Source organism: Canis lupus, chromosome 9 (assembly GCF_048164855.1).
Source record: "Canis lupus baileyi chromosome 9, mCanLup2.hap1, whole genome shotgun sequence".
Taxonomy (NCBI): domain Eukaryota; kingdom Metazoa; phylum Chordata; class Mammalia; order Carnivora; family Canidae; genus Canis; species Canis lupus.
In genome coordinates, this window is record NC_132846.1 from 36104942 (window position 1) to 36115560 (window position 10619).

A 10619-nucleotide genomic window follows, 5' to 3' on the forward strand; every position below is an offset into this window, starting at 1 on the left:
AGGTCTCATTAGTAGGTGTGCTCAGCTCCCAGAAGCAGAGGAAAAGGCTATTTTGTGGTGTTAACGGTTATCTTGGATGGCATGGCTGCTCCAGGGGGAGTGCCTATCTGCTTATGCATTTTCTATAGTGTTCTCACCAATGTCCTAAAAGGCCTCAGACATAGAGCAGGATGGAGCAGTGTGTGCAGGATCATCATACCCCAGTGCACCTGCCCCACCTAAAACATGCAGCTGGAATCATCCTGGGGAAGCCCTCATACCTAGCAATGGACCAAGTTGTTATGCTATCCTTTCTGAAGTTTGACCTAGTTATTAATAGTTAATGACTGTATATTCTATTAGGATACTTTGTGTACAAATAGTTTATACATAATTCCTAAATCAAGAATTAACTGTTTAGAGCATTTTACTCTGCACACTCTTCCCTCTCCATCTGCATACCAGTCCTAACAAGGGTCTCTGCCCAAAATTGCATCCCAGTTCCCCGCTGCCCCCTCTCTGGCCCCCAGGTGACTCTGCACTCTGGTTGCCCACATCACAAGCTGCTCACACAAAGGGAAGAACTATGTGGAAAGCTACTTTGGTCCTTAGGCCTTCAGCCCCTATTGACAAGGTCATATGTTTAAAATTCCACAAGATCTGTTTACTGTGAAATCGCATCCAGCAAAATTCCTCCTTGAGGGAAGGGATTTCAAAATCCTGCCAAAAGGGCTTGCAGTGCAAATAGAATTTACCTCAAATAAATACAAGTAAGAAAATCAATCTACTGAAGCAGAATCTGGCCAAGTGGGATACTTTTGACCTGGTCTACCCCAATAATTCTGTGTCTTACTCTCTGGTCATCTACCGTACTCTTCCTTTTCCTATCTTATTCTGCTATTCTTCCTCTGCTTCCTCTTCTTCACACAGCACTTCTCCCAGACAAACTTTGAAGCCAGCATCTCTTTACTCCTAGTTATGATTTGCATGTGAGCCACATTCATTCCCTCCTCTCCTGTGTTTAGCTCAGAACTCAGGCAAGATTGATACACTGCTGTTTCTCGGAATGCATACCTTTCCCCTCATTCCCAGGTGTTGGTCTAATTCTTCATTCCTCTCTTAAAGCTATCCTTACATAATCTGTCACTTGCCTCTGCTTTGGGAAGGACTGAACCTTTAGCATGTGCTTCTTGCAGTGTTCACAAAAGAGAGCAAGTGATTGTGCTCTGGTGAACAGGGACCTATGGGCTTAGCACACACAAACCAGTGTGTGTTGTGGGGGAAAGGGGAATCCCTGAGACTGGAACTGAATTTCCTTGCCCAGGAGATAAAAGGCCAAACTAAGGGGAAAAAAACAGTCTTTTTCTCTGTCTCCCTTCTCCCTTGCCTTACTACCTTCTTCCCTGCACTGAGGAAGAGGAAGAGGAAGAAGATACTTGTCCTGTCCACTGGCACCACTTGAACACAGGAACATAAATGTCTAGAATCTATCAGGCCACCAGACCATTGATCCTGCCGGCATCCACATCCATTACATCCCATTAGAAATAAAGTGTCTCTCTGGCCTCTGCTCTGGCCCAGGCGTTCCTTCTGCTCAGAGACCTGGCCACACCAGAGGACCCTGTCCCCCTCTCCTAGATCTTACACCTTTCCCTCTTGACTCTTAACTTGTTCAAGTCTCAGCCTTTCACAAAACACCTTTTAATACACACATGCCCATCTAGCTACTGTGCTCTCTCTTGTGATACAAGCAAAGTTCTTGAAAGCTTGTCCACACTCACCTCCTGTTAACTCTTCCTCACCTCCCTAAAGCTGTTTTCACCAAGGACTCACCACTTCCTTGTTGCCAAAGCTAGGGGACACTTTGCAGACCTTATCTTCCTTGATTTGCTACTGGTATGTGATACCACAGGCCATGTTCCATGGTGAAATGTGTTTCTTTGGCATTTCATTGTCTCCTCTGAAGATTCTTCCTCTTGTCCTCATTCCTCAAACACTGGCTTCCAAAAAAACAAAAAACAAACAAACAAAAAAAACCACTGGCTTCCCTTCAGCCCTGCTTTCTCTTGATGGTTCCCCTAGTTACCTCACTTACATCCTTGCATGTTACAACCACTATCAGTGCTTTCTCTTCCAAACAGATCTCTAGGATGTCAGACCCATTTGATCACTACTTGGCTCTCTTGCCAGTATTTCAAGCACTAAACTCACTTTCTCCCCACCCATTCTCCCCCAGCCATTTCTTTCTGGGTTTCCTGTTATATTCTGTATACATTGTTGCCTAAACCAGAAAGCCTGGACCTCATCCTTTTGACCCTCTACTGTGATGCGTCCCATCAATAAGTCAGGCCAGTTCCATTCAATCCCCCTAAATAGCTCTCGAATCTACCCACTACCCAATCCAGGCCACCATCCTCTCTCCTGGATTATTGTACCAACAGTCTAATTACAGCCCCTTAATACTTTTGATCCTTTCTAATTATTTCTCCATTCTGTGAGCATGGTGGTCTTTTTAAAAATGTAAATTCATTCCCCTACTTAAAGTTTTAAGTCCTATCCCAGAACCCTTAAAAATAAAGACTGAATTTCTGATAAGGTTCTTACTGCTCCCTGACTTTGACCACTGCACTTCCCCACTGCCATTACAGCTGTTCTACTTGCACAGATGCTGTGCTGTGCATCCCAGACCCTGGCACATGATATGCACTCTGCTTGGAATATATTTCTGATCACATACCATTCACCTATAGTTCTAATTCTCTTTCCCTGCTGGTGGCACCCAGACTGACTGCCTTTTCTGAGGTCCCTTCCTTAAATCCAACAAATTTTGGAAGCCTACTAAATGAACCATCCAAATGCCAGCTTCAAGTTATGGGGAGAATCTTGGGGTCCAGAGGGTCAATGTCATTAAAAAAATGTATATATCCAAGGGCACTCGATCTGGAAAATAGTACACATGGACAAGACTGTGGATGTATACACACATATTTGTAACTTTAAAGGAAATCAGACACAGAGTACTTTTCAACTTTATTATTGTTATTTCTCCTACATTGCATGCTCATTTATTCCACCAAAATAAAATATGGAATCCAAAACTTCAAATCCTACTGTATTCTTCTCATCCATCTCTACGTGGAGCAAAAAATGAAATGGAATTAGATAAGCCAGAGAAATAAACAAGTTGAATGGAAAATACACATAGAATTCATTCCAGCATGATGTAATAGAAAAAAGCATTGAGCTAGGAGTCAGAGACCTGAGTTCTATTTCTGACAATTACGTAAAGTTTTTTTGTAATCCTGGGTGACTGGCTTTGTCTCTCTGATCCTCAGTTGTATCATCTTCTAATGAGAGTGTTGAATCTCCAAAGTCCCCTCTAATGGTCTATGCAAAATGGATCCTGGTAAAGAGCTTCTACAATCTGATTTGAGAGACAGTATAGAATAGAGCGGTGCCAGGAATGCATCTTAATGCCAATTTCACTACTTAAAAGTAAAAAAGATTAAAAATATTTTTTAAAAAGTAAAAACAAATTTTCAATTTTATTGAAATATTAACATACATCACTATAAATTTAAAGTGTGCGGCATAGTAATTTAACTTACAAATATGAAATAACTACTGCAGTAAGTGTAGTTGGTAGCATCGATCATGTCCTATAGATTCAATAAAAAAGAGGAGAAGAAAAAACTCTTCCTTGTGATGACAATACTTAGAAGTGACCTTCTTAACAACTCTCCTTATCCTATACATTATATAGCAGTGTTAGCTATAGTCCTCATACCATCCCTAGAACTTAATTTATCTAATAACTGGGAGTTGGTACCTTTTGACCACCTAACTGGAAAGATTTAAATTTTGTACTGTATCTTAACAATGACCTGTACGCAGAACTTATAAAGTAAATAAAAGTTACTGTCTCATCTTGGGGCAAATTAACTGAAAGAATGAAAAATTACTGCAAGCATCTAGTTATAAACCTCAGTTTTAATACCTGCATGTACATTTTAGCTCTTGAAATTTGTTCCCGAAAAAAGTGATATTGACCTGTTAGAGGAACATAAACATGAACTGGATCGGATGGCCAAGGCGGATAGATTCCTTTTCGAAATGAGCCGGTGAGTTTGAAAATGCATAAAATGTGAACATGCCCCTTACCTTTCTAAGGAAGTTAAACTTTCAATTCTCGTTGAATTATTTGGGCCAATAACCTGGCTTAACTTGAAGCCTTTTTAAATTACAAAATCTTCATAAGTCTGAGCTGTGTGGAATTTGTTTTGTTTATGTGAGTTCTTGCCCGTGGGTGAGCCAGGTTTAGTATTTCTTCATAATTACCTCTAGTTCTGGACCTAAACAAGTCATAACTTTTCCTGGCTCCAGTCAGTGTCATTCTCCCCACCACTTTGACTGCTTTGGGATTGTATCTCACTTCTCCCTATACCTCAGCATCTCAAAGACTGGACAGACTCAGCAGTGTTGACCTGGAGCCCACATAAATGAACAGCTAGGGTCTGGATGTCAAATCATGACATATGCAGACATCTCTAATCAATCATGGCATACTTCCCACAGAGCTTGGCAAGCATTCTCAACCCTTCTCCAGAAAACCCAGAGGCAGCCACTGCTTCATAATTTTGTTTGGCATGTGAGCAGAGTCTACTTGCCATCCCAGGCCTGGAAAATTGATTCTGCATTAGATAAGGACCAATGGCCCTGAGACTCTCATTCAACCCCCCAGGCAGAGCTCTTTCCCTGAGTTCCAAAGGCCTAGGAGTATAGCCAAGGTGAACTTACTTATCTGTCATTCTACATTTCTGCCATATCTGGACTTATTTCTGTTATTCCATCTCATCTTGCCATTTTATATACTACTATAGGACAAAGGATGGTTTTGGAATTTTGATAGGTGTGCTCAGCAAGCCTGTGTGTGGATAAATAGATGACCACCCACAGTAGCTGCCATTTGTAATTGTCTTGATCCATGCATGCATCAAAGATCCTCCTTGATCCTCCTATCAGCCCTTCCAGGAGGACTTTGGGTAGGGAGGTATTCTCTTCCATCTAATGGAGGAGTTTAGTTACCTGTTGAAGGTCACCTAACAAGAGGAGAACCTGGGCTGCAAACCCAGGTCTGTCTGATTATATGGGGCTACTGGACTGAAGTTTCCACTAGAGAACAGGTAAGGCAGTGATTTGATTTCAGAAGGCCTTGGCAAGAATACCGGCCCTCACCCTCTCAGCAGCAGCAACTTCTCTTAGTGGTGACCAGAGACCAGTTTGCACCCTCCTATCTCTAGTCACTAGTTGCTATCTTGGAAGGCAGAAGCCTGCCATCCCTGAGGGGAGCAGATAGGGAGCTAAGGGTAAAGAAAGAGGATGGTTTGGAGACATGAGTGGGAAGAGAATGCTATGAGGAGAGAATGCTGGAGACAAGTTTTACTCTATAGCTTTGACAAACTTTGTGGAAAGTTAAGAAGCATAGGAGACATGTAGGAAACAGCTCCTTATTTGCTGCAGAATGGGGAGGCTTTTATATTTTCATTCCTTTTTATCCTCTGTCCATAGGAGCTCCTGGGACTCTGAGGAAGGGAAAGAGGCAACTCTCATTTTCTTTTGCCCAGTCTGATTAGAGCTAAGGATCCTGCTGCCATTGCCCGAATAATGCCTGTTGGTTGGAGGGAAATGGGCTCTCCAAGCAAAGTGGCCTCATTTCCTGTGCTCCTGTCCAGGAGAGGATTTGTGTGTGTGTGTGTGTGTGTGTGTGTGTGTGTGTGTGTGTGTGTTGGGGGATATGCTCTAAGGTACCTCCACCTCCATACCCGTTGAGTGAACATAGACATATTAAGTACATAAATGTTCATCAGTCCATGCTTGCTCTTACAGAATTAATCATTATCAACAAAGACTACAATCACTGTACTTCAAAAAGAAGTTTGCAGAGCGTGTGGCAGAAGTGAAACCGAAAGTAGAAGGTAAAGTCAAGCCTCCAGACTGATAATGATGTTCATCATAAGTGCCCATATGCAAGTACAATACAAGTGCAGATAGTAAACAGGATCCCTTGGGTGATTTTTTTCCTTAAAATCCTTTGGAATTCTGATGAGTAAGTACTTAGGTCCATACTTGGCCCTCTGGCCTAGCCTGGGTTTTGGACCTCACAGCACATCTCCTGGGCTCCTCTGTAGAAGTGGGCTTTTCACATCCTGGGTGTTGGTGAGAAATATATTTGACTGCTGCTAGCGTTAAATCTGTAACTAGCTTTATCACAGTGATGCTTTACTAGATATTTCTAAGGGAAGATTTAAGGCTATTAAAATTTTAAGTGTTTGTAATATAGGAAGCTAAAGAGCACAGCCACAGAATGCAGGCTGGGCTCAGGACCCTGCTCAAGCTCCAATCCCTGATGACACCTGCAAGCTCTAACACGAAACACTTTGGGCCGGTGTTTCTGTCAATAGAATTGATTAGCAATCCTGTTGATCTGACTCATACCAGGCAAGAAAGTGTGTGCATAGGAATGTGGGAAATGCAATCACTTTTTCTGTATTTCTAACTGCTTACAATTAATGAGTCACCCAAGAACAGGACTAAGAAAGGATAGGGTTGTGCAACTGTCTGTGGGTCTGTTGAACAACATCAGCTGGTTATCCCTGTCTCTTGGCTCTGTGCTTCTGGTTTGGGTGTTTTGTAAGTGCTCCCTGGTAGTCTAATAACCCGGTCTTACATCTTTAGTATCTGCTCTCAGGTGTGTGGATTAAGGATGGGTATCACTGAGAAGTCTTGGTTGTAGTAGTTGTGTTTATGTGTGCTTTGTTTTGAAGCAATTCGTTCTGGCTCAGAAGAGGTGTTTAAGAGCAGCGCGCTGAAGCAGTTGCTAGAGGTGGTTTTGGCATTTGGAAATTACATGAATAAAGGCCAAAGAGGCAATGCATATGGATTCAAGATATCCAGCCTAAACAAGATTGCTGACACAAAATCTAGTATTGACAAGTAAGTATGGTACCTTCTAGCACTTGGAGGATCCAGGAGCTTAGGTCAGGGCCCCTGTGGGCCTCCTGGGCCTCCCCAATACTGCAGCCTCTGGTTTGCTTGTCTCTTGCTCAGGCTTATTCTTTCTCCAGCATTGACTTCTTTCTTTTCTCCTAATCACAAATAACCCTAAATAACCCATTAGGCCAATTATCCTTCATCCATTTTCAGTCCCCAGGGATATTATTGTCTAAGTTTTCAGGTTTTCTTGGATAAACTTTTTATTATGGTGTAATACACTAAAGGTAAGTCCACCAATCATAAATGTACAGCTGGATGAATTTTCACAAGTTGGACCTCTGTTTAAACTAGTGCCCAGGGATCCCTGGGTGGCGCAGCGGTTTGGCGCCTGCCTTTGGCCCAGGGCGCGATCCTGGAGACCCAGGATCGAATCCCACGTCGGGCTCCCGGTGCATGGAGCCTGCTTCTCCCTCTGCCTGTGTCTCTGCCTCTCTCTCTGTGACTGTCATAAATAAAAAAAACCTTAAAAAAAAAAAAAAAAAAAAGACTCCTCAAAATGCTTCATAGAAAGTGTATTTAAGTGATTGGATTCTTGTTAGAAACACTAAGAGGTGAAAATGCTCTGGTGTCATTAACAGGTAGGATCATTAGGCATAGTAACACTAGTTTCCCTGTGAGCTGTTTCTCTAAGGTTCCTACTGACTTCAAAGCAACTTGCACAGTTGTTTCTAAGATAAACTTCTCTGCATCCAAATTCTTTTTAGAAATATGGACTGTTCACCATAATTATTGCCACTAGCAAAGCTTTTTACCCCATATTTTCTATATAATTAGTGATACATAGCATTATGGCAACCCTGAATCCATCCTATAAGAAGCAATGTGTTGTAGAGCTAAAGCTTTTTTTTTTTTTTTTTTTTGCATCATGTAGAGATAGATTAACAAAGGACAGCTGTGCTGTCACCACCTTATTTTTAATGTAAGCACTTGATCCTTCCAGAGCAGTTTCATATTTGGTTGTGTGGAGTACATAGGCTGAGTGCTACATCACCTGTTGTCAGATAAAGAAACTGAGGCAGTGTCAAGTGGCTCATTTAGCTTGCCTAAGATCAAAGGCAAGGTATTTGGCCTCGCAGGTATATGATACCTGTTCTATTGTCCTCAGCTCTACTCAACAACAAATGGATTTGATCTTATTTGGAAGGTGTAGTAGGTAACTGCAACATCTTACCTGCATATAACGAGCAGTCGCCTTTTTAAGGAAGTGTGTTCTCTTCAACTTGAGAGAACTTGCAAGTTGGAGAGGAAGAATACCTTCACTACCAGTTAGTGCCTTTCCTCCCTCTCTGTTATCCCCTTCTTTTGTTCATCTCTCTCTGTCCCTTGATACCCTCTGCACCATCATTACTGATAACCTGGCACTTCCTTTGTGATTATCTGCTTACTGAAGTTACTATAGAATTTAATATGCGAGCTTTTTCAAAATAATTAAAAACATTTCTGATCTCTTTCCTCTTCTTCCTGTGACTATTTGGTCCCTAGGAATAGTACCAGGGGCTTATAAACCCATAGTGCCCAGCAGACTGCCTTGTGATAAGTAGTTATTCAGTGAATGTTCAGTTGAATCTGATAAGACGGCACAAGGATGGAACAGTCAGCAATGAAGGGTACATTCACTCTGCTTTAAAGGCTTGTTTCCAGTAATACCAGTGAATAAGCAGATGTATGGCTGTTGTGTGGTTTTTCATTCTTCAAGAATTTCTATTCAGTCAAATGAGGTGTTATTTGTATAGCTAACAAATGTGAATGTTTGATCTAGTACGAAATCTTTCTACACTATGAAAAGTATATGTGGTTAATTAAATTAAGTTTCTCTTAATAACAAAGCATCTCTGTAAAACAAGTGAAGAGAAATGGCTCTATTCTTTCTTGTAATGGTAGCCAGGATTTTGGTCCCTCACGCAGCAAGCACATGGGCCGACACTTAGGTTCTGTGAACAGCAAGACTGAAATAGAAGGGTAACAGCTCAATATCTGCAAAGTAAATGGCTAGAATCACTAGCTACTGCTTTACTTTGCAGAGCTATTGTTTTCTAATTATTTCTTAAAGCAAGAAAAATAAAGGAAAAGTTTTTTCACATGTGGGTCAGTTGACTCAGAGGAATGGGATTATATTGACTTTTATGAAGGTGCAGGGGTAACCAGAAATGAAAACCATTTCATTATTATGGGAAAGGAAATTGACAACTCTTCTTCCCTTTAGTTGGAGGTGAGTAGGGCTCTTGTGACTTAGCCTCGTAAATTAGCAAAGTAACTGCCTAAAAATGATGAATATGTTTTTAAAAAATACATTTCTGTCCTCTTGATTATGGTAACTTTCATTAGACTAGTGGTTCTTGATCCTGGCTCTTAGAGTTACTGTGGAGGGGATTTAAAAATACCCAAGCCTGGCCCCACCTCATTCCAATGAAATAAATCTCAGGTTGGCCCAGGCATATGGGGTCCAGGGGACTGTAATGTGCATGGAGTCAGGGACAACAGGACCAGACCACCACAGCTTGGCCTAACAGAGAGTGTTATCAGACATCCACTTTTTCAACCCAGGTCAGTCAGGGTTCAGTCCTGTCACCACCAAAGACGGATCTGGGTTATATAGTTAGGAGTTGAAGTGTTGCTAAAATTAGGAAATGGATTTTGGGCTTCAAAGATGTCCTAGCCTTGATGGCACAGTCCTGGTCCACTCCCAGGCCCAGCCCTAAACCAGGGCGCCTTCTAACTTTCTGACCACCCTTTGCTACAACAGCAAAACATATGAGTCAGAGGGGACAAAAGCTAGCAAAATAAATAGTTGCAGTGGTGGAGTAGTCCTCATAGAGTTGAAAAAACTTAAATGAGAATGATCAATAAATTCTTATTAGTGAGTTGCTGCTGTGTACTTTTAAATTTGACAAATAGCTGTCCTATGCAGCAAACTAAACATCCCTCAGTCCCTCTCCCCCCCTCACTGCATCCTTCTTGGTGTGAAACTCAGGATACACCTTGTCTTTGGTAGGTATGTTCCCACTGACTGTGGTTCCAGTTCATTTCCATCATCCAGATTTTGAAGGATGCTTGTTATGAGCCACAGTAGTAAATCTTCCCTTTTGAAAGTATATGCTTCCTTTAGTCATATAGTTATGTAAGTCTCATGTAGGCTCTCCCCTTATTCCCTTCTCTTGAGAATCCCTGCCTTAAAGGGGTCTCCAAACTTTGAAATGAATGCAAGAATATAGTGTTCTTGCAGGTTCAGCTGCTTGGACATGCAAATCATATATAGATATTAACCATGTTTAATACTTTTTCCTTTTTTAATTGTAGGAACATTACACTTTTGCACTATCTCATAACTATTGTGGAAAATAAATACCCCAAGGTCCTCAATCTCAATGAAGAACTGCGGGACATTCCTCAAGCAGCAAAAGTAAAGTAAGTACTTATAGGGAATTGTTTTAGTTTTTTAAAAATCACTTGGACTGTGCTTTAGTCATTGAGGTAGTTAGCTGGCATTGCATGAAGAGGGCCCTTCTGTTGGCTTTCCCCTGAATAGCATGTGAAGTAAAGTTTGAATCCCATCCAAGTCACTGAAATACGTTACATGGTTTTGAATA

At 41.5% G+C, this 10619-nt stretch overlaps 1 protein-coding gene across 6 annotated transcripts in view; it reads left to right on the forward strand.

Annotated features, from left to right (window-relative positions):
- The window catches only part of DAAM1 (dishevelled associated activator of morphogenesis 1), a 166937-nt gene that overhangs the window by 144192 nt on the left and 12126 nt on the right, over nucleotides 1–10619 (forward strand). For all 6 annotated transcript variants that reach the window (XM_072838762.1, XM_072838766.1, XM_072838764.1 and 3 more), the window contains 4 exons: nucleotides 3994–4100; nucleotides 5866–5954; nucleotides 6804–6972; nucleotides 10330–10437. In XM_072838762.1, the coding sequence (XP_072694863.1) occupies nucleotides 3994–4100; nucleotides 5866–5954; nucleotides 6804–6972; nucleotides 10330–10437 (473 nt within the window). The remainder of the gene's footprint in view (nucleotides 1–3993; nucleotides 4101–5865; nucleotides 5955–6803; nucleotides 6973–10329; nucleotides 10438–10619) is intronic.